Source organism: Panulirus ornatus, chromosome 58 (genome assembly GCF_036320965.1).
Source record: "Panulirus ornatus isolate Po-2019 chromosome 58, ASM3632096v1, whole genome shotgun sequence".
Lineage (NCBI taxonomy): Eukaryota > Metazoa > Arthropoda > Malacostraca > Decapoda > Palinuridae > Panulirus > Panulirus ornatus.
This window is the reverse complement of record NC_092281.1, coordinates 20,798,113-20,822,302: the sequence shown is the minus strand read 5'-3', so window position 1 is coordinate 20,822,302 and position 24,190 is coordinate 20,798,113. Positions and strand designations below refer to the sequence as shown.

At 40.8% G+C, this 24,190-nt stretch overlaps 1 protein-coding gene across 1 annotated transcript in view; it reads right to left on the bottom strand.

The window, feature by feature from the left end:
- Positions 1–869: 869 nt before the first annotated feature.
- LOC139766638 (uncharacterized) overlaps positions 870–24,190 on the bottom strand; it is a 36,292-nt gene continuing 12,971 nt past the window's right edge. The window contains exons 3-10 of the mRNA XM_071695517.1: positions 16,553–16,645; positions 8,082–9,954; positions 7,123–7,280; positions 6,646–6,856; positions 5,523–5,657; positions 4,767–4,880; positions 3,349–3,450; positions 870–2,178 (exon numbers count right to left, since the gene is read on the bottom strand). Of these exons, the coding sequence (XP_071551618.1) occupies positions 1,918–2,178; positions 3,349–3,450; positions 4,767–4,880; positions 5,523–5,657; positions 6,646–6,856; positions 7,123–7,280; positions 8,082–9,954; positions 16,553–16,645 (2,947 nt within the window). The 3' untranslated portion in view covers positions 870–1,917. The remainder of the gene's footprint in view (positions 2,179–3,348; positions 3,451–4,766; positions 4,881–5,522; positions 5,658–6,645; positions 6,857–7,122; positions 7,281–8,081; positions 9,955–16,552; positions 16,646–24,190) is intronic.

The window sequence follows — 24,190 nt, the reverse complement described above, 5'->3', positions numbered from 1 at the left end:
TTGAATATTCAATTAATCAGAAGTGGTATTTGGCCGCTTATTTCTTTCAGTGTTGTGAGAGGTCGTCAGGACGAGTTGACTTTAATGCGGGTTCGAGTCTTCATATGTATCGTGACTTTGAATATCATGCAAGTTTGATTTCTCATTAGCCTGTACGTGGTAATGCACTTTGTTATAACCAGATGAATTCTTGATGCTGAACACATATAATCACAATTGTTTCATAAAGAAACCGTATCTTTGTTATCGCTGGTTAACGGGCCACAAGCGTTGGATAATGGGTTTATGGTATCTTTGATATACCTCGTAATCCTTATATGATTTGCAATATTCAGTTCGGTGACTCAGACTAAGAATATTTTTTCTCTTATTACGATCACCTGTGCTCTCACATACATCAAGTATGATGTTCTTAAACATTTTCTGTAACTTAGAATTCCGGCTCGATTAACAGGTACAAAAGGAATGAATTACATTTCTGATCCATCCAGATTCCTCCATTTGTGTCTCGCTGGAGAGGGTAGGTATGAGTGAGAGTCAGTTGGCGGTATAGGAAGTAGCAAGTACGAACGGCGCTAACGAGCGGAAAGTGCTTCAGTCAGTCAGTGTGATCTGCCATGTAGTTGATGGTTTACACTGGTGTCGAGACTGTGGGTGCAGGTGGAGGTGGAGTGTACATAGGAGTGTTACGGAAAGAGGTCTGTTGTGAACATACGAGTGTAGCGATGTTGAAAAGGTGGTGAAGATGATCATTTTGACCCTGAAATAATTAAAGCTATGTTCAGTAATAATAATGATAATGATAATGATGATAATAATTATAATAATGATAATAATGATAATAATAATGATAATAACAACAACAATAATAATAATAGTAATAATAATGATAATAACAACAACAATAATAATAATAGTAATAATAATAATAACAATAATAATGATAATAATAATAATGATAATGATGATAACAATATGTATCATAATAATAATGTTTATATGTATTATAAAAATGATGATAGCAATGGTGATAACAATAATAACAATAACAATATAGTGATGATAATACTAACAATGATAACAATTATGATAATAATAATTCACTTGACCTGTCACAAGAAACTGACTACCTTGTTGTATACATACATATATACATACTATGTATTTGCATCAATACTTAGAATATGTACTAAAGGTACATACCTTTGAATATAGCTTTATATATTAATATAACTACATACCTGCATACTTGCATACACAGAGAGCTTTTTGCCTGTATCTCTACCCAATAGTCTAAAAGAATAAATCAGTACACATGTGAGATGGAAAGTTTATGTATCACTTAAAGAAATGAAAGAGCAGATTATGGTCTCTACTCAACACATGTAAATGATCGTACGAGCCATCAGACCAATCATTAACAGTCTTTCAAAAGCTGTATTGACACTAAAACGAATACGCTACAATAGTCTTGGCCTTGAATCGCAGTGTCAGCTTACCTTTTGATGGTATATCGCACATGGAAATACTTACGAATACTTCAGGGTGAATACCGTAAAACGATCTTAGGCAAATAATGCATTCATATATATTCCTATGAGTCCTTTCTAAGGGCTCCTGCAGCCCAGGTAGCAGAGAAATGTAGAATCTCCTGCCGTGAGAAATTCTTGACGAAACTGTACTCACCAGTGATACAGCTTCGCCTAAGGTGATTTCTTTACTCTGGCAGAGTAACCTCGGCAGGCGGAGCCCGGCAAAACCTTACTTGGGAACATAACGGGCAGTTTACTCAATAACACTCGACACAAAAAAGAAAAAATAACGATGCGCTGATTTGAAACACGATAGGATAATGAGCCAGCCAGACATGTTGGCACCCGACTCGACATAAGGCAAAACTGCTTCGAAGACTCGTCTTCAGATCCTCAAATAGACAAGGTTGTAGTCGAGGCTGACTCTCCTCTTAAGAACCGGATCCTCGTATCGTTTCTCTTGCTTCTGACTCATGTTCGAGGAGAAGAGCTGAAAACCGAAGCTCTCGAGTCCGAGGAGAGTGTCGAGGTAATACTTGTAGAGTGTAGGGTCGTACAGGGCTCGATGAAGGTGGACCTCGACACCTAGCTGCCGCACGTTGGTGAGGGCGTGGCGACTGCTGTCCTGCATTGCCTCCTGCAGCACCTGTGGTAGGACAAGGATACGTTAGCCTGCAGTAATCTACTGCACAGGTTCGTTGTAGTCTGATTCAGATGTCTCGCTTCTCTCTGATGATTCTGAGACTTGGTTTGGCTCCCCGAGGGATATCTGAATCCATTGTCTCAGAATGTGTTTCATTCCCGTTCGTTCGTCGCTCGCTCGGTACACTGGGTGATGCTCAAGATGTGAATATCGGGTCGCTCTCGCCGGAAAGTATAGTTCAGGTGAAGCTCAGAATATTGTTAACAAGCAGCGCAATGTAACAGGTGTGAAAAATTGAATTGGAGAAGACTTATCAAGTATCTCTCTATTTCATATGTAAATATGAACATATGCAAACTCCTATGATTAAGTTTTGATAAAGTAGAATTGAATTTTCTTTCCTGCGATTCCATTACCGTTTTTAATTGGTGAGGACTATACGTTCTTAAGTTACGATGGCGATAAAATGAATGAATTCGAGGATGAGATCTTGACCAGCACTTGACAGCACCAATTGAAACCATTACCTTCCGTATGTCTATCACCTTCTCGACATGATTTGTGATTTTCCACACAGCTCATGGTAACCTGCCTTTCATGCATCCCCACATCTTCCGTGCTTCCGATCTACTGTAATTCAAGCGTCCATGGGGCTAAATGTGAGTTCCATTCGGCAAATACATTTAAGCCTACACACACACACACACCCACACACACACTCACCCCCGCACCGGGGCCATACTCAACCGCCAATGAATCCATTAGCCACTCCACTCCCACGCAATTGACATTCACATCCCTTCACCCAACGTATCCACTCATCCAGAATTCGCTCACAGTGAGAGTACATATTTACCTTCCCCTCAAGCGGCGTTCAAATCCACTCAGTCCATACTCATCTACTCTTGCCACCGCGTTCAAACCCACTCAGTCTATACTCATCTACTCTTGCCATCCAACACATAGCACCCTTACACCACACCCCTCATACTCATCCCCTCAACCACCCCTGTGACTGCCGCTCGACGAACACCACACAACTCACCCATACTGCAAACCAAATCCCAAATCGACTCCATTCACCTATTCAACGTGGTACCACCTCCTCCCACTCAGTTCTCTATCCCAGCTCCCACTCGACCTATACTGACCTCCCACTCGACCTATACTGACCTCCCACTCGTCGCCATGTATGTCCAACTTGAGGTAGTCGATTGGTGTCGTGTTGTGACCCAGCTTCCCCATCACGGCAGATAATGTGAACAGGTTCCACACCTGGGGAATAAACGACGGTTTACACACCGGAACAAAATATAAAAGTACATCATGGAATTTGATCCATTAAAAAAAAGGACGAAAACGTGAGTAGAAAAATTACCCTGAAAAAGAATTTTGAAAATACAAAACTTCTGTATTAAAAGATTGAAAAAAAAAAAAAAAAGAGCCCTCGTATTTCATAAGGCGTTAGAACGAACTAAAACAGAGGAAAATGAATCTTATTCAACCTCTCTCTCTCTCTCTCTCTCTCTCTCTCTCTCTCTCTCTCTCTCTCTCTCTCTCTCTCTCTCTCTCTCTCTCTCTCTCTCTCTCTCCTGGCGCAATTCCGTAATGCATTACGCCAGTAATTCAGCACGGCTGCAGAGCCAGAACGGAAATGGCTTTATAAATGCTAATGAAACAATGATCCTTGAACACTTCATGTTCTCTTGTAATCAGGTTGCTTCAATAATGGAGTAATTATCATTTATGTCAAGATTTATCCTGTGACCGTTCACCGTATGTGATGACATCTCGATCTGCCATAAACTCTTTCTACTCGTATTTTTCGTTTAAACTTTGAATTTGATATTTGTTGAACCTTCAACCTTCAATAAGCATAGAGTCACACACACACACACACACACACACAACCTGGAGAGGCGAATGTTAGTACATCAATTTTGGGATGATCACAACCAATCTATGTAATCAGATATTCAGTAGTCAGTAATGGCATGGGATATCAATAAAGGCATTCATTCACTCTCATCATATGTATATTCAAGTTCCTCGACAACTTGCTAGACACAGTGGTGCTGCTCGAGATCTACTTTTCTGAAAAAATGATAGGATTGTCATGGACCACAGATTTCTCAAAGACTCTCCCGAAGGTTGAACTACTTCTGATATTTATAGTAGTGTCCCTGGGGGATGATGGCCGCGTGAGCCTTCATAAGGAGAAAGGTGAGTCTCCCTCTCTCTGTGTTGCTACATCTTTGGTTAGGGGCGCTTGATGTATTGGTCTCACCTACGCTTGACGTTCGTGTATCCTTAATACAAGTTTGTTGAGTAGGCAAGGCACAATTGCCGGCTCATCGCTCGGCTGAAGATAACCCCGAAGTGGATAGGAGAGTTTCCTTAAGTATGTATGTCTTGATCTGGACTGTATAGGATGAAGATTAACATCCATATACTTAAGAGGCTTACACACACACACACACACACACACACACACATGGGGAAAGATCCCACGAATGGACTACAACCCACTTTTCGTACTGTGCCTAATAATAGGTCATTACACTTTGCGTACGAGCATGCACAGTACCTACCTGGTCGTCGACGATCCTGGTGGTGTTGGAGGACGCCAGACCCAGGCTGTAGAAGTGGATGTGGGAGGTGTGGTTGTGGTTGCCAAGCCTCACCGCTGGATCGAACGCCCAAACCTACATAACACAGTCCCAAGGTCAATTTACCCTTAAGCTATCACTTCTTATGGTAGATTCCTCTCCAGACTACTACATCCTATGGGAGATTCCTCCCCAGAATATTCATAATGAATCAAGAGGATATTCCCAAAGATATTTCTATAACATAAACGGTATTCAGAGAAAATATACACCGCATAAATGTTGACCATTCAAATCTTTTAAGTATTTGTGGAGAAATGTGACTTAAAATGACGTTTTTACTATAGCGATCCAGAGTAAATATCTGAATAAACCAATTAGGTAGAAAAATATCTTATACTGAAAGAATTTTTTGAGTCGATTGCACATTTAGCTTCATTACTCGGAAAACAAAATGTAGTTGTTTTGTAAACATTTAAAATTTACTTATTGGGATCATCCTCAATCATACTTTTCCTTTACTTTGAAGTAAAAAAGAACTGATGAATATAGATGTCACTTAAGAGAAAAAAAATTATATATATATATATATATATATATATATATATATATATATATATATATATATATATATATATATATATATATATATATATATATATTTATATATATATATATATATATATATATATATATATATATATATATATATATATATATATATATATATATAATTACCTCACATCCCATTTTCTCCATTTCTTCCTCGAAGTCCCATTGTTCCTTGATTCCAAATGAGTACACAACACAACCTCTCCTCTTGGGCGAGATGTCCGCATCCATACACACAGCTCGGGCGCCATCCAGCACGTCCTGTCTCGAAGGATGATAACAGCAGTGGGTGGACGTACAACATTATCCGGGAGAGAGAGAGAGAGAGAGAGAGAGAGAGAGAGAGAGTCTTCAAAGTGACTAGAATAAACGAAGAGGCCGGAGATCTTAACCTGTTTGTATGGACCATATCTTGACTCCTACGTACGTACACCATCCGTCTAAGCCAAGCTAACTGTTTATCAACCAGATGGGAGGGGGTGGATGAACACTTGGGGTTGGGTGTGGGCCGACTGCCATGCACAGGATTCGAACCCATCATATGGGACCAACACCGGGAGTGTCTGTGCTGAATCATGGTCCGTAACGCTAACCCACTGCACCACGTGTGTGTGTGTGTGTGTGTCTGTTTGTGTGTGTGTGTGTGTGTGTGTGTGTGTGTGTGTGTGTGTGTTAACGTTCATAAGTCGGATCTTGATTCTGTCATTAGAAACTGCAGCTAGAAGGATAAAGTATGTATAAGGACCAAAACTTTTCCTTATTATTTTGCTTGTGTATCTTTTGTTTTTCTACGAATATTATAGAACTTATATGCCACAAAAGCGTGTTCTATAATTACGTCTTATTTCCTGAATCATTTTACCGTCTTTAGTTCCAATTCTTTTTACTACAACGTTGAAAAGAAAACTCTTAAAGGATCTTATAAGAAGAATACCTCAAGGGAAAATCATAGAGAAGTTCAGCTGACATCAATGAGAGGAGGAATCCCCGCTAATTGCAAAGTCAAACTTTTTTTTTAGCCTCATCTTGAAGGTCAATCTTAATTTGAAGTTAATTTAAAGTTAAGACAATCAAAGTTTCGTGTAGTAGGTAAAAAAAATGAAAAAAAGGAGGTCGGGGTTTTTATCTCGTATCGCTTTTACAAAGTGATTACGAGAGATGAGTTTGTCTGATGAGTTCAAGATATAATACTTTTTTTTTAACTATATATTTACTTCCATGATTATCCACGAGGGGGGGAACCACTTACCGTCTTCCAGTTGAAGACTCCGCCAACATATTTCACGTTCGTGCAGATGGACTGCTGACCCTCCAGGAGGTCGTATAATCTCGTGATCTCGCTGTTGTAGGAGGAACGTTGTGGGCTGTGGTCCAGGACCTGGGTGATCCACCCAGAGGTATGGTCTGCCCCCTCCTCTGCCACACCTCCGCCATGCTCCCTTAGCCACTTCCAGAACTGACTAGTGTCGTGGAAAAAAAAAAAAGAAGTAGTGATGGCAAAACCCTTTTTGTTTTCTTTCGTAAAAACAACAACTGAATCTGAAGCATTTTACTTTGCCGGATATTCACTAACATCAATGTGGTAAATTATGAAGAAAATGAGCGTCGGGTTTTTTATATACATCATTCATGAAGCATTGCTCATATTTTATGAACTTTTTCCAAACAGTCTGAATTTCTACGTCAGTAGAATGACAGAAGTTTACTCCGGGTTTATCCTCCTTACCTGCTCTTTCCCTCACCGTCCCTTGGATTGCCAAACACCAGATTGACAGCCATATCCCAGGCCCCGCGCGTCGAGTTCGGCTCAGGTACTGCGACTTCCTCTGGCAGCACACCCTCCAGTATGGTTCGGGTCAGCTGGCGCACCAGCTCTCCCTTACCCTGTAGATACGCGGAATTTTGACGTGTACTCTTGGTTCTTCTTCGCAAACTTTACAACTTCATCATAATCACGTATAGTGTTACGACTCGTCTATGTCATTGGTATATCTCTGTTATATGTGTCTTCAAAACATATCGGTTCGGATTATATACATATGACAGCTTCAATATGATATCAAGAACTGTATATCTATAATTACGTTCTAGCTCCGATATGTAAGATAACAGTGTCATTATATGATATCTATGTTACTGAGCCTGCAATATATCATGGTGTTATCAATGGTATACCAGCAATACATTACGGAGCCACCCATGTCAAGACTGATGTGTGTAATTAAAGCACCAGCATTCATGTTTTCTCTACGTGTTGAGCTCATGAAACTTTCCTTGTATCACTAACAATGATAAATGTAAAGTTACGTCATTCAGAAGATTATAGATGTAAAGATTACTTAACACGATTACATTAAAGATTAATTAACGTAACACGATTACATTAGTAAAGATTACTTAACGTAACACGATCACAATAGTAAAGATTAATCAACGTAACAAGATTACATTAGTAAAGATTACTTAACGTAACACGATTACATTAAAGATTAATTAACGTAGCCCGATTACATTAGTAAAGATTACTTAACGTAACACGATTACATTAGTAAAGATTACTCAACGTAACACGATTACATTAGTAAAGATTACTTAATGTAACACGATTACATTAGTGAAGATCAATTAACATAACACGATTACATTAGTAAAGATTACTTAACGTAACACGCTGGCTGTCCTCACCTTGTCAATGATCACGTCATGAGGGACTTCCTGTGCCTCCTCCTCTCTAGCGCTGTAGCTGGTGTTAGAGGCCCTTGGTCCCGCCAGGAAGTCTTCGTCCTTTGGCTGCTGAGTCTTAAGCGTTCGTGTCATCGCTCCAGCCAAAGGAGGAGGTGGCGGCGCCATGTTCGTCAGAAGTGCTTCGGGTTCTAAAGAATTTGAATCCCTGGCTTGGACTCCACCACGACCTCGCTGTATTGTCTCCGCCAATTCTAACTTCTCCTTCCCGTCATGCAGAGGCCCTAATGAACGTGATTTCTCATCGTAAGAAGTGTTTTTTGACCCCGTCTTGCCATCATTTGGCTCTTGTTTGCTCCCTCTCCCTGCCAAGGCCGGCGACGCTACTTTTGGAACTGACCGAGCACGGCCCAACTCCACTGGACCCCCGTTACTCTTTTGCAACCAGTTCATGCCTCCCTGTGCCACACCTGCCATGAGGACCGATCCTAATCCACTCAGGACGGACTGCACAGGGCTGGGTTTATTCCCGTCATTTCTACTTTTCTTGTCACTTTCTTCAACACCCAGTCCTGCTTGTAACGCCCCTGCCAGCAAGGATGGTCCCATATCACTTAAAAAGGACTGAAAAGGACTGGGTTTGGTTGAATTACGCGAGCTTTTAGAATTGAGATTCCCTTTACCAAATCCCTGCTGCATTAATCCTGCCAGAAGAACCGGGCCAACCCCACTTACTAGAGACTGGAGGGGGCTCGACGTATCAGAACTGGGTACACCATCGTTTTTACCTTGTGAGAATGTTTTGGCCAACAGAGGAGGAGCAATATGAGTTAGGACGGAGCTTAATACACTTTGGCCTGATGATCTGCCGGATAATCCTTGATCAAAGAGTGACGCCATAGCTCCCAATGCCCCTTTGATATTCGTTGGATTGAAGGCTCTAAATGCAGAGGGTTTATTGGAAGGTTTTGAAATTTTCTTTTCGTTCAAAGACCTATCCTTTCTCAGTTTTGTCGTCTCATTAGGGGACATATCTGTCTCGCCCATTGAAGTATTTCCTTTGTTTTTGATTTCTGAAATGCTCTCCTCGTCTGAGTCTTTACTTCTAAATTGTTGTTTTAGGAAATCCTGTGAATCTGGCAGACCTTTCTCCTCCTCCTCTTCCACCTCCTTCTTCTTTGGCTCAACAAAAATGGATTGTCTTACTGCCTGGGCGAAGTCCAGAACTGACTTCAGTGGAGTACCCTCTGCGTCCTTGGAAGATTGGACATTCTTGAGGGCGGCCACAACACCCAGCAACGTCCCAGGGTTCACGGCCCTCTCGCCCTTCATGAAGCCCTTCAACACATCTACGAACCCGTTCCCCTCTGCTGCAGACCGCGACTGCTTCTGGAAGTTATCGTTTACAAAGCCAAACGATGGGTCAGTTTTGTCACCTTTAGTAGAGGCAAGAGACGCATGATGGTTCCTCCTTAAGTTTCTCGTATCGTCTTTATTTCTGCTGTTGATATTTGTACTTTGCCTACCATTGTCATTCAGGTTCACGACTTTGCCTTTGTAGGTATCAAAGTAATCTGTGATTTGATTCCTCCCTTCGGGACTTGTAAAGGCTTTCCCGATGCCATCAGCTGTCTCGAGTGGCCTCACCTCCTTCCTGTCAGCAAGCTGGGAATGGAGAGGTGAAGCAGACGATGGTGATCGGTTGGGATGCAGTAACGTCACCGTAGCTGCAGACGACGAGGGCGGGGAGTAGACCAGAGGTGGTGGTTGTGGTGGTAGTGGCGGTGGCGGTGGTGGTAGTGGTGGTGAGTCCTGCCCACTAGGGACGAAAATGTTGGGTAGTCCGTGGGGTGCCGCTCTGTCAACAACCACAGCCCTGCGAGAAAACAGTATATTGGGTCTGGCAATCAGTGAAGAGAGAGTTTTATTGCGTTCCCAACCCGTGCAGACAGACGAGAGGAGGGGAACATCCGCTTGGTCTCTGATATACGTGTGATTGCTTTTATTAGTTATGTGTTGTATGATCATTACTTACGTGTTATCATGGAGAGAGAGAGACTTTGACTTTACCGGTCTTTGCAGCAATGTGATTATGTGCGTCACCTTGTCTGAAACCTTGGGAAAGGAAACGCATTTGAGGGTTGGGTGATGGCAGTGGAGAGAGAGAGAGAGAGAGAGAGAGAGAGAGAGAGAGAGAGAGAGAGAGAGAGAGAGAGAGAGAGAGAGAGAGAGAGAGAGAGAGAGAGTTCAGTATCCCCCTGAAGATATCGAGATGACATAAGAAAATACACAGTTCACACCAATTTTGTTTGGGGGGAAAAATATTGTTTAGTAGAAACAAGAGAACACATGCAGAGCAACGCGAAAAAAATACTGCCATTTTTTTTTATGCTTTTTCCATTTCGATGAAAATAGCTGACATAATGAAATAAAAGAAACTTTAGCAATAGTTATCTTGATAGTTTTTATAGTCATCTTTTTGGAGGAACTTTTAATCTTATTTCTTCTCGCCTGTTGCAGTGATTTGTAGTTAATGAATCCATGTGATGTCTCCTTTGGAGTAAAAAAGTCTTTAACGAGACTGTATTCTCACTGATGCAGCCTCGCAAAAGGTGACTTTTCATTCGCGGTGTAACTCCATGTAGGTGGAGTCCGGTATATATATATATATATATATATATATATATATATATATATATATATATATATATATATATATATATATATATATATATATATTCCTATGAGTCCACGGGGAAAATGAAACACGATAAGTTCCCAAGTGCACTTTCGTGTCATAATCACATCATCAGGGGCGACACAAGAGAGAAATATAACAGTCAGTTGATATACAAAGAGACGTAGCTAGGACGCCATTTCGTGTCAAAGTCCCTCGACAACAGGGTAAATTGTGTACTGTCCCAGTATTCCCTGTGTGTCATAAAATGCAACTGGGTTTGCACGGTAGCCGAGGCATGGATATCCTCCCCTCCCGCCTCATTCGTGGGGAGAGGAAAGAGAGAATAATACTGAAGTATCTCTTGCGACCTGGAGAAGGGCGGGAGTATCTCGTGCGTTTAAGAGGGCGAGAGTACTCGTAGGGGAGGTAGACGCCTGGTAATCCTTCCTCCCTTCCTGCATTACCACATCTTAAAAACTAGAAACTGATGGGAGTCAAACGAGGATGAGATTCCTCCTTCCCTCGAAAGTTTTCAGCCGTCTGGTCTTAAAAGCCACCTCAACAGAGAGAGAGAGAGAGAGAGAGAGAGAGAGAGAGAGAGAGAGAGAGAGAGAGAGAGAGAGAGAGAGAGAGGCGAGCCAGGATAAAACAATGATCGCTTGCCTTTAATAAGAGGATATATATCAAATGGACCAACTAACTGACTTGATGTTGAATGAGATACGAGCTTAGTGTCCTTACCTTACGGTCAGCTTCACATGAGGCTTCCACTTAGTTACCACAGTATGAGGCAGGGTCCGTGGAAACGTAAAACACCAGCTCCCTTTTTAGAAAAGGATTGAATGCTCAACAAAAGGATTTCAGGTTGAATTCTAGGAAGGGAGAGACAATAGAGATGCTGGAGGATTGGACGAAGCTTTAGAAAATAGGGGATGTCGTCGGATCTTCTGTTGATATTAAGGCTCTTTGGAAATAATTCATATATATATATATATATATATATATATATATATATATATATATATATATATATATATATATATATATATATATATATATATATGTATAGTTTTTTCATGTGAAAGTAGCTGAAGTATGTTTTGTCATTAAGCATCAAATGAGAACTCCATCGAGGACTTTGGAAAAAACAAACTCATTGTTATATTTGAAGCTTGTTTTGGACAGAGGAACCTTTACCATTGGTTAATGAAGACACGGAAGACGCACACTGTGCCATATGTCAAGACAGGCTAATGACTATTCATATACAAGGAAAGGTAACACCGTCTCTGATGAAGGCGTACGTAAGGATTTGTATGTGTTACGATGCAGTGAGCCATATTGCCTAAAACTCCGGAGGAAAGAAGGAGCAAACTGCCTCACTTACCTCCTTTGAACACTAGATGTCTCAGGGAGAATTAACAGGAAGGGTGAGAACCGCACCTGCATTTCTTCTATATTGAGCCGAAGGGAACGTTAAGGATGGGAGTGGAGGAATATCGGACGATGGAAAAAGAACTCCAAATGGCTCGTAGGAAAACGAATACTGCTGCATCAGGTACTGGAATGGATAACGTGGAATGGCGTTCAGCGTCAACGAAGGGAAATTTAAGTGCCACTACAAACAGATCTTGTTAAGATACTTTCAGTACCTAATTCGTAAGGTCAACGAGAGAGAAAAAAGAGACGTGTTCATGGTTAATTCTGATATATGCACTTGAATGAAGAAACTAGTCTGAACTCACCTTACTGTACAGGAAGGACTTAAGTAACTCGTTGGAAGAGTTCCTTATGTAATAATCTAAAGATAAATGGAACGCTGGTAGCAACGCTTGGAGAGGGTAAATCCGATGTGGAAAACGTGTAGCGTTCCTGCACCGTCAGGAGAAACCTAGAATTCCCAAGCCAGATATAATAAGAACTATTCTCCGTTGTAAACCTTTATCTTATTTGAGCAGGAAATGCAAGGCCGATCTGCATAGGACAAGAAAACCTGCTGAAGAGGAAACTGGGTTTTATTATGCTGGAAGTAGATAGAAGCCTCAGACGTTTGTCCCTAAAAAGGGGAATGCACTTCGCACCAGAATGAAGGGTGATGTGATAATCGAGAGGGTCACTTCATCTATATGTGACTCCCCACTACTGAATGTGAAAGACGCGGCGATCACACCATCTATACTATGACTCCCCAAGACTGAATGTGACAGACAAGGCGATTACACCATCGACATGCGACTTTCCAATACTGAATTTTAGCACACTCTCGAATCATGGAGTAACATGTTTATCTGAAGAGAATAAAAGTCGTGGATAAAAAAAACCATTGGTCTGATATTATTGCAGAGGATTCAGCAAAATGCTAGGGGGTCGTATGTTCTTTGTCATCACGGTGTTGGAAAGTAAATAAGGCAAAGCCTGACGGGATACCAATTACTGGGAAGCTTACCGATAGAGCTGCAGGGGATATTGGTAGCTCGGTCGAGTCTCACGGGCCACAAGAATTGCCTCACCGTTCCAAGTGCTGACACCAGACACACGGAAGTGGTAGCTGTCTAGAAGTGACAGAACGTATAACCCTGAGGTTAGTGTATATTGCAAAAGGAACGCAGTATTACAGATCTGTATGAACCTAGGGATATGAACAGGGTCGTGGTCAAATTCGACACCTTTTGAATAGGTATTGCAATGAAAATGATTAATTTCACTGGATCAGTCAGGCTGATATTTCGAAGATTATACTCTTATCAGTTCAAGATGGGGTCAACGTAATTGGAAAGATCCTCACTCTTCCATGTTATTATCACAGAGAAAGAAAAATGTTCCTTGTTTCTGGAAATAGATCATGAATCGTTTGTCTGTGTATTCTCAATCTTTGATCTTATTATGTTCTCTCGCCTATGACAATACACCACATTCATAATTGGCGCTTCATTTCGTCCGTTTCCTGTCATATCTCTCATCATGAACTTAACACCCGAAAAAGGAAAATGAAATATGCACCCGTGTCTCTTTTTCTGTCCCCTAACCAAGCTTCATCGTAGGGCAGGGATTATTTTACACACTCTACCTATCTATATATAACTGTAAATCTCTTGGGGGCAACACCATGAATATCATGAATTATAAATCCGTAGTTTACATCAGACGTCCTATATATAGAATTACACTGGGTCTCCTGTTAGTCTTTCCTGTCGCATCTATAAGCATAACATCCCATTCGTAGAGATGATGCTCCTTCCTTAAAGTCCACTGACCTGGTGTATGTAAGAATAGACGAACGCCTCATTCTGAAGGGAGCAAAGTAGAGATGTACAACACGAACGGGTGAAGAAGAGCTCTAAGGACCAGCTAAATCTACCATTTATCTTTTTTTTTACTTCAAAAGTTTAACATATAAGCAGAGGAGGAGGTAGTCAGCTGCCTTTTCTCCTATGCCTTGATATAAGAAGCTGCTCACGTTCGGCTAAACGTGATAATATCTGAGGGTAAAGGCTCGAGCCCAATTTGTTAACGTCGGTGATCGCTTGGATGCCAGCTGCCTCGGGTAATTGGTCGGCTGCGTTGGTAGTTCCAGCACAGAGAAAGTGGCATGTAAAGAGCGAGGGTCTGGGAAGTAATACGAGTGATAAGGAGGATGAAAGGTGCGCCTAAAGAAGGTTAGATATCAACCTTTGGCTAAACTTGTTGCCGACAGGGGGATCAAACGCGCCAAATGCATCTATTGATTCTCTAGTTGTGAAGACTTTCCTTCCCGAAGAACCCAGATTTTCTGCTGCATGATAATATATTGACATCTATAACGATGAATAAATCGTAGAGAATGAACACACACAGATCTGTTGGCGCAGCTGTGTTATTCTGCTGGTGCGAGACAGATCAGTCTCTTGACCCGTACGTTGGAAACAGAGCGACTGCACCTCACCGCTGATTTCTTTGGAAGATTTAAGTTCACGTTCATCCGGCCGTGAAGTGGAGTATACCATTTCCCCTGATGTTATTCGTTCGTATGTTCGTTCACTGGGATTTGTGTTTTTCGTAGAAGTTACTCCAGCACGCACAATTATGTAAGAGGCGATGCTGAGCATGACGTCCCCTGATCCAAAAATGTTTACGAGGTATTCGAGAGGTGCGAGACGTGGTATGGAGCAGCGAAGGAAAATATCAGCGTGTTGCAAGGTGGTAATCTCAATCTATTTATTTCTTCCTACATATAATGATAGATTATAGACTTCGATAGAGATAACAATCGTAAGGTATTACAAATATTACACTCTTTCATTAAGACTGGAATATACGTTAGGATATATAACAGAATTAGATGAGCATAAGAAAGCAGTCAAAACGTAACGTAAATTCACTTAAAATCAAATGATCTTTGAAAGAGTCATTCCATTAGTGATGGTCTTAACAATTTTTCTACAGTCAGCCTGACGGTAAGATGTCTGTCTGTCTGTCTGGATGAATGAATGACCGATGGTAATGCAGAGAATGTATTATATCCCGCTCACGACTTCCGAGACTCTCTCTCTCTCTCTCTCTCTCTCTCTCTCTCTCTCTCTCTCTCTCTCTCTGCTAATGACTTTAAACGGAAGCCACGTCGACTGTTTCACCAGTGGGAGTTGTAAAGGTTAACTCTACCATCACCTCTATGCATCCATTACCAGATGACTCTTCCGAATGAAAATGGTAATTCTTTTACGCTCAAATGTGTGCTAAATTTTCATGCAACTCAATTTTTTTTTTTTCTTTTTAGATAAAGCAAAGCAGGGCAATGGAATATTCGCGGCGTTATCTTCCCCCTTTTTTTCCCATGATAAAAGATTATTCTCGTTCCCATCATCGAGGGATTAAATATCTGAATATTGTATAAAAAGATCCCTCTGATATCTTAACCCTTGTAATGTAACTACTAAATATTCAACCCTTTACCCACAATCGTAAGGTATTACAAATATCATACTCTTTCATTAAGACTGGAATATACGTTAGAATACATTTCATTCGTCTAATTTCGTGTTCCAGCTTTCCTCTTCAGTGCTTTTAAACGAATTCAGTCTCCGATTTGCCCACGTTTTCTGTAACAGAAGTCATTTACACCTAGACAGTGAAATTATATGAATAATCGAAAACGAATGAACCAGGATCATGCTAATTATCTTAGTGATTTATTTTGCATAACGCGGCAAATTCAACTTTCATTTCCCAATGTTACATGGATCAATTATTCCCCCGTCTGTGTATGAGGTGTGTGTGTGTGTGTGTGTGTGTGGTTGCCATTTATGACAGCTGTTTGAGTGTTACGAGGCGAGGTTTTACATATGTCGCTCCGTCCCTTAATCTTGTATATATATATATATATATATATGTACCATGTCTTTAATCTCTAATGATCAACAGCCAAGTGAGCGGTGCAAAGAAGCGCTAAGAATAGTGAACAAGATTTACCCATGACAGTTAAAGAATGGAAATGAACTAACGAGGCCTTTTCTTCTATATACATATATATATATATATATATATATATATATATATATATATATATATATATATATATATATATATAGATAGATAGATAGATAGATAGATAGATACATAGATACATAGATGAATAGACAAAAAGATAAATTAGATAGTAAGAGAGGTAACATAACACAAAGGTAACCAAATACATGTATTATAAACACTCAAAAGAGAAAAAATGAAATCACTTGACTAAGAATAAGAAAAGAATTCCTTATAATGCAAAGGTTAACGAAGGTTTTATAACAAGCTACAGACGATGGCCGAAGATTACCTGTTGAGGAGGAGGAGGAAGGCCATGAAACAGCTGGTCATGAGGAAGGCCGGACGCAGGTGGCTCCTGGCGCGTAGTCTCCACCACCACAACCTGCCGGGTACACTGATATATATACACACACCGCCATAGTGCTTGCGCTGGATGCGTATATTTCTACTGGTAATGAGTGTGTATATATATATATATATATATATATATATATATATATATATATATATATATATATATATATATATATATGGAATATTAGAGGGATGGGTGATCTGAATGCGAGTGTGGGTAATGTGGCAGTTGAAGGTATAACTGGAGGACATACATGGGGTACACAGTAAATGTGAATGAAAATGATGAACAGGCTGTGGAATTATCTGCTGAAGAAGGATACTTGATTGAAAAAGAGGGACATACATTAAATATAGATGGGCGAGAAGTGGTCACAGAAAGTGGGTATTATAGAGCTAGAAGTGGTGACAGAAAGCGGGCATTGCAGGACTATATACTAACTGATAAGCATGCAAAGGGGAGACTATTAGATGTGGAGGTGTTCACAGGGGCAGGTGGTTGGATATCTGACCATTTCTTGGTGGCGGCAAAGGTGAGGGTTTGTGGAGGCTTTAAAAGAAGAGGAAATTTTATGGATGGGAAGAAGATAGTGAAAGTGAGTGCGCTTGGAAAAGAGGCTTGTGTGAAGAGATACCAGGAGAAAATGGGTCCAGAATGTCAAAAGGTGAGAGTGAATTAAGCTAAGGAGGTGGGTAAAGAATGAGGGGTATTTAGGGAACCAGTGCTGGATTGCGCAAGAGAATGGCATGCGGAAGGCGAGAGGTGGATAGGTGGGACGAGGAAGTTAAGTTGATAGCGAAAGAGAACAGAGAGGTATATGGGCGTTACCTGCAGGGAAGGAGTGCGAATGACTGAGATATATGAAAGAGAAAGCGAAGGGTGTAAGGGATCGAAAACGAAGAGTAAACCAGTTTCGCCAGACTTCAGGGAGATTAAGAAAACATTTTGGGAAATATTCTGTGAAAAAACAAAGAACAAATGGGAATATCGGTGGTACTATACTGGTTGATATGAAAGAAAAATGGTATCATACGTTAAGATTATTCACATCGAGGAAGATCTCATATCTTTTTTTTTATCTGGGATAATGAATTGATATATCCAAATGCCTCATTCTAAAGAGAATATGACCTCAATAGAAAAAGATGTACGAAAATAAGATGACCTACGAAAATTTTGTTATAGACAGACATCATAATATACACGGAAATTCAGACTTAGATGGTCATTTAATAGTATAAGACTAAAGATCGTTAAGCAGTTCGTTTTTGTCAACAAGGCCTTCGTCAACCCAAATCTGCGCTTGAAGCAGCGAAGTTTTGAATAAACCTTCCCCAACACTGGCTAAGTTTAGCGGCAGCATTTTTGTTGTTAGACTCTTGCATGTGACAAGTTCATATATCATTTTTCTAAAATGATATTCTTTTTTTACTTTCCACCGGCATTATGAGACACGTCGAAAGAAAACACGGACGAGAGGCTTCCCCAACTTTTAACTAGACGATTCGCAGAGAAACTCCGAACGAGACGGCAAGCTATAATCCGTGCATATATATTTTTTCTGAAACCGAGAGAGAGAATCCTCGACAGACTTGGGATGCTTCATGCAGATAGATATTATTCGAGGAAATAAAAAAGTATCAAAGGCTTTAGATCGAAAAGACCAAACTAAATAGTAAAATGAATTACTTGTAAACTTTTTTAAGGAAGCGAATCCTTCCGACTGATCGATTGAATCGTTCGCCATCGTGGGCTCCGCTCTAATCTATAGGTAGTCAGGGATATGATGGATCCTTTGAAGTCATAAGTTCCTCGTCGATGCTGTACTCCTCGCCGAAGGTGCCTTTCCACTCACCATGTAACCTCTTGCAGGTGGAGTTCCTGTTTAACTCGGACTACTTTGCCATGAGCAATCGGGAGCTATTGCGATTCAGTGCTACAAATCTATTGGAATATATATATATATATATATATATATATATATATATATATATATATATATATATATATATATATATATATATATATATATATATATATATATGCGTGTGTGTGTGTGTATTATGCTGCTCATTGAAAATATCTTTTATACCAGCCCTAGACCACTGTCCGCGGAAGAATATTCAGTGGCACCGTCGCGCCGACTTCGCTGTATAGCAGAGTGTGTGTGTAAACTCCTTGGGTACTGGGAACCGGCAGAGATCACTCGAGTCTTGACCCTCGACCCAGTCAGTTGTCAGTTAGAGTCCACCACCTTCTGTGATCATACTACAAGCGACAAGGACACCATAGAGTGACGTGACCCTGATTAACGTTGTGGATTCGCTGGAGTGAAGTGCCGAAGCATTCATCCCGTAAGTACCCGAAAATATTTAAGGTAACTGTCATGTAGTGTGATGGTAGCTGGATTAATGAGGAGTTTGGGTGGTTCTTGCTCCCAACACCGGCAGATTTTATGGTAGTATCAGAATGCATGAAGAAGTCATACCATGTCATTATGTTGATCCACATTATTGCTTGCCGTCCCGCACTCGCAAGAACCCATGGAAAGTGTGAGTGTATGTGAATAGAGTAATTAAAAAGCGGAGTAAGAAGAAAGACGGGATGGGATCGTTTGAATTGGAATGGAGGACTGAAATGTGTACAGGTGTATGGTGTATATCTTTTTTTTCTTTTTTTTAATTTCCTGGAGGTGCGTTTTTTTTAGTGTCTTACTCGTATACCTTCCCGGCAGATTGGGGTGTGAGTATGTATTCGTGTTGTACCTTTGTTCTTGTTTGGTTACTCATATTGAACACTGGCATAAACTGTTTTATGCATGATAGAAACTGTGATATGCGACAGTATTATGTGATAAATTAACATATTAACTTCATGAGAATCGTTAATGAAAAATCTTCAACTTGTATTGCATGGCAGTTTGCCAAACGTGAGCAAGTCCGTCGTAAACCATGGTACTAATGGTTTATTTTACTTAGTTTAGTCTCGAACGATAGTTTCCGTAAGTGTTCCTGATACAGACGTCAAGCTAATGGAACGATACTTTCCAGATAGTGGCTTTTTACCTTTTTTTTCAATGACTGTGTCACGTTGATCTTCTGCAATGTATCTAAATACCTGTATTACGTTGGTGGTGGTGTTCTGCAACGTTTCCCATGACAAGGGATTGACCGAAAATAACTGTTAAGGACTTTACTATCTTTTTTTTTCGTCTCTTGTCCTCGGATGAAACTTAACAACGCCCATCGAGTTGTTCGTTTTCATTTCATTGATCGCTGGTGATATAACGAACTTTAATGTAAAGATGTAGAATGTTCACTCCTCTTATCAATGAAATTGCAATCGGGATGTGATTTGTCTTCGATCGAGAATTCAATTGCAATTAAAGAATTTAAGATTTTACCATGGCAGGCTTCCCTGTCACAGTTTTCTGTAATAAAAAGAAAATGGGTAATGTGGCAGTTGAGGGTATGACTAAGTTATTCAGTAAGGTTACTAGATATGGTGACTATCTTCTAGAGTTGTGATGAAATAGAGCTTCTTACTGGGAATATCTGGCTTAGAAAGAGGGATTTATGCATAAGGACACGTGGGTAAGATGGTGAGCGGGCGTTACTGGACTACATACTAATAGATTAGCGTGCAAAAATGAGATGTGGCCTGGATGATCTGAGAGGGGAAGCTGGTAGGATGGTTGATCATTCCCTGGTAGAGACGAGAGTGAAGAGTTTTGGGAATAAAGGAAGTGATATTGGCGAGAGGAGCGCGTTGAAAATAAATGAGCTTGGAAAAGGGACGTGGAAGATGATGTTTAGAGAAAGTGAATGTAGAATGGCAGAAGGTGAGAGTGAATGAAGTTAGGGGAGTGAGTGAGGAATGGAAGGTATCTAAGGAAGCAGTGCTGGCATGTGCGAGATAAGTGTGAGGCTGGCAGTAGGTGGGCTGGTGAGAATGGATTGTGAGTGGTGTCATGTGGATGGAAGTCTTTAGTGAAAGAGGGAAGGGAGATGTGTTGGCAGTACTTACATAGTGCGAATGATTGGGAGAAGTACAAGAGAAAGCGGCAGGGAATCAAAAGCAAGGTGCAAGAGCTGAAAAACGATGGCAAATGAGAAGAGGTGGGGTGGTGTGGTGGGGGAAGAGTTTCAACAAACCTGAGGTATAACTTCTTGAAAGAGTTAATAATGACGAAAAGAGAAATGGTAACAGCCTAAGATAAGGTAAAGAAGAGATGGAGAGACTGGTATGAAGGATTGCTGAATGTTTTTAATGATAGGGCGGCAAATGTAGGGTGTTTTGGTCGGGGAGGTATGCGAAGTGAGCCATGACAAGCGTTTTGGAGAAAAGAGAGCGAAAGCCTTGCATGAGGTTAAATGTAGCGAGGCGGCTGGAGTGGATGGTATTTAGTTAGATTATTTGGGAAAGGTGATAACCGCGTTGCTGACTGGTTATCTAGGACTTTCATTGTATATATAGATCATGGAAGAGCGCCTGGAAATTGGCAGAATGTATACATTGTTCCATTGTGTAAAGGGGGACAAAGCGAAGGTTCGAGCCACAGACTATGTTGTTGTGTACCGAGTAAGTTGTATGGGAGAGTGGTGATTTAGAGGGTTAAGGCATGTGCAGAGTATCAGAACAGAGAGGAACAATGTGGTTTCGGGAGTGGTAGAGGATGTGTGGATCAGGTGTTTGCTTGGAAGAATGTGAGAGGAATAATTACATACACAGACCCAAGGTCCAAGCAAGATGGTCTGGCTTTAATACTGGTTGGAAAACGGGTACAAAAATACCTTGAGGATTAAAAAGCCTGAAGGAAAGTTTTATAGGAAAGTCATAAGGTAGAATGAACATGAACGCCGTGCATCCCTTCACACTTTGTTAGAAAGTCAATACTGAAGATAAACTTAGTGCTCCAGCCTCTCAACTTACTATGGCTATATCATTCCTGAAGTTAAAGAATATTATAGGAATTCTTAATTACTCTCTCAGAGGAGGTGACATGGGTATATCAGCGTTAGTATGATACCGCAACATGGCCAGGGATATGCTAACATAATATACCACTGCGTTATATGTAAGTGAATCGTTCAGTACCAAAGATTAAGCGGTGATCAAGCCAAATTTTGAAGATAGTAAAAGTGTTGCTCTGAGCAAACATTTCTAGCAGCTTATTCCACGCATCACTATGTTGTTGGTGAAAAACATTTCATACAGTCCAGATAATTCAGTGACCTTTAAGTTTTAATCCATTTTCTCTCGTCGGTAATGCTGATAGGACTGTAAAAGAAATGTTCAATATCGACGTTGTCGAATCCTTAGAATATTTTGAAACATTCTATCAATTTGCCCCGCAGGCGCCTCTTAGGAAAAAACAAGTTTAATTCTCGCAGTCTCTCCTCACATGGTGTGTTACGCAAGGAGGTAATCAAACTTAGTGGCTCTTCGCTGCACCGTTTCCAATTTAACAATGTCCTTAAGTTGGGAAAACTGCACTGCATGTTCGTGGTGTAGTTTAACTAGACTTGGGTATAGTGGCAATATCACATCCTTGCTTTTGTACGTAATGTGCTCTGCTTATAAATCCTAACATCGTATATGCTCTCTTGTCTGCCTTATTGCCATGCTGGGAGAAGAATTTGAAGTTATTGACGACAGCGACCCCTAGACCTCTCACTCTAGTGGTGTCCTTTATCTTTTGGCCCATCAGTTCATATTTTTTGTTTAGGTTTCCTACCTCTAATAGTTGACGTTAAATGGCATTTGCCATTTACTAGACCATTCAGCAATTTCATCTCTGTTCTCTTGTACTCTTAGCCTATCACGTAACCAGTCTTTTGTTCAATTTCCTATGCAACCAGAAATCCCAAGACCCGGACTTTGTGCATCAATCTAATGTTGGGGACTTTACCGAATGCTTTCTAGAAATCAAGAAATGTTACATCTATTGCTTTTGTCTTGTCGTGAGTATTGAGTAACTCATGATAAAATTCAAGGGGGGGGGCTTGTTCGGCATAATCTGCGTCTTCTAAAACGATGCTGTGTATTATTGATGCGAGGTAGACAGAACGGTAATTACCAGGCAATCACCGGTATCCCTTTTTGTATACAGGAGTGACGTCTGCCAATCTCCAGTCCTGTGGGACTGGTGCGATTTATTGAGAATATGGTTAATTGTCCGACAATTTCGTGTTCGACTTTTTTTTGATCACTCGTGGATACAAGCGATCAGGACCTGGGCTTTTGTTACTTATGAACTCGTAGATCCATGTTAGCACTTCTCTAATTGTGACAGTAAATTCGTGTATTATGTTAATGCTATCTAGAGAACGAGAGGGATTTATGTGGCATTTATGGATCTGGAGAAAACATAAGGTTGATAGAGATGCTTTGTGGAAGGTGTTACGAATACATGGTGTGGGAGAAGCGTGATAAAGCAGAATAGTAAATGCAATTATAAAGATGTATTCTGCATGCTGTTCACATACTAGTGTAGGCCAGAACATTAGTATACTTTTCAAGCTTGGTAACCGCGATGAAAGAATCGTAAAGAAATGATAGAGAGGGTGCAGAAGATAGCATCACAGATGGTACTGGAACTAAGAGAGCCGAATTACATGGAAAAGCTAAACGACTTAAAGGCGCCCAGCATGGTAGAATGTAGAGTGAGGGGTGATTTGATCAGAAGCTTTTAAATTTTTAAACAAGATCGATGACTCTGAGAACAGTTCTTCGAAAGTATGTCAAGAAATGCTTTTGAATGAGGCTGGGTTATGAGACGGGGAATGTATACAGCACACATATACTATTTAGAAGCTGTGTAACTGCACAGGAAGTTCTAAGAGTCTGGACTCCACTTGTGAAGAACACCCGTCCATTCGGTACAAATATATAATCACAAATAGGTAATCTTATCAAACACCCGCAAACACATACGACGTAAAACTGGTATGTAGTCGCAAGAATAGAGAGAGAGAGAGAGAGAGAGAGAGAGAGAGAGAGAGAGAGAGAGAGAGAGAGAGAGAGAGAGAGAGAGAACCCGGACTGCAGAGAGAGAATTTTCCGTGAGTGGGAGAAAGTACGTCCGAGTCTCTCTCTCTGGCGGTTCCTTCAGGCATGTATATAGATCCGTTGTGGTCAGGAACGCAATTGTGGTTGCGGCCAAGACCTACTAACCCCACCACCGTTGCTTCCCGCGCTATTGTGCTTCTCTCTAGCCCTTCCGAGTCCTGCAGTTCACTCCGACCTCTCCAGCAACGTCCTGACTGCCTTCCACCTTCTGCTTCTGTGGATTTTCCTCAAGATTTTCTTCTACAACTTCACTATTCCTCGCTGGCTTTTCCCGCAGTTTCCATACCTCTCCCATCATCATCCCATCTCTCAATATTCACTAATCCTTCCCAGACCTACTCCACTGTCCCTCCTACTCATCATCATCCCTATTCCGTTCCCATTTCTCGGTTTTCGTAGACTCTCAGTCGTTTTAATTCCACCATCGTCTTTTGTCCCCGCAATTCCACCCAATTCTATTTCATTCCACTTTTCAACCATAGGAATATTATATATATATAT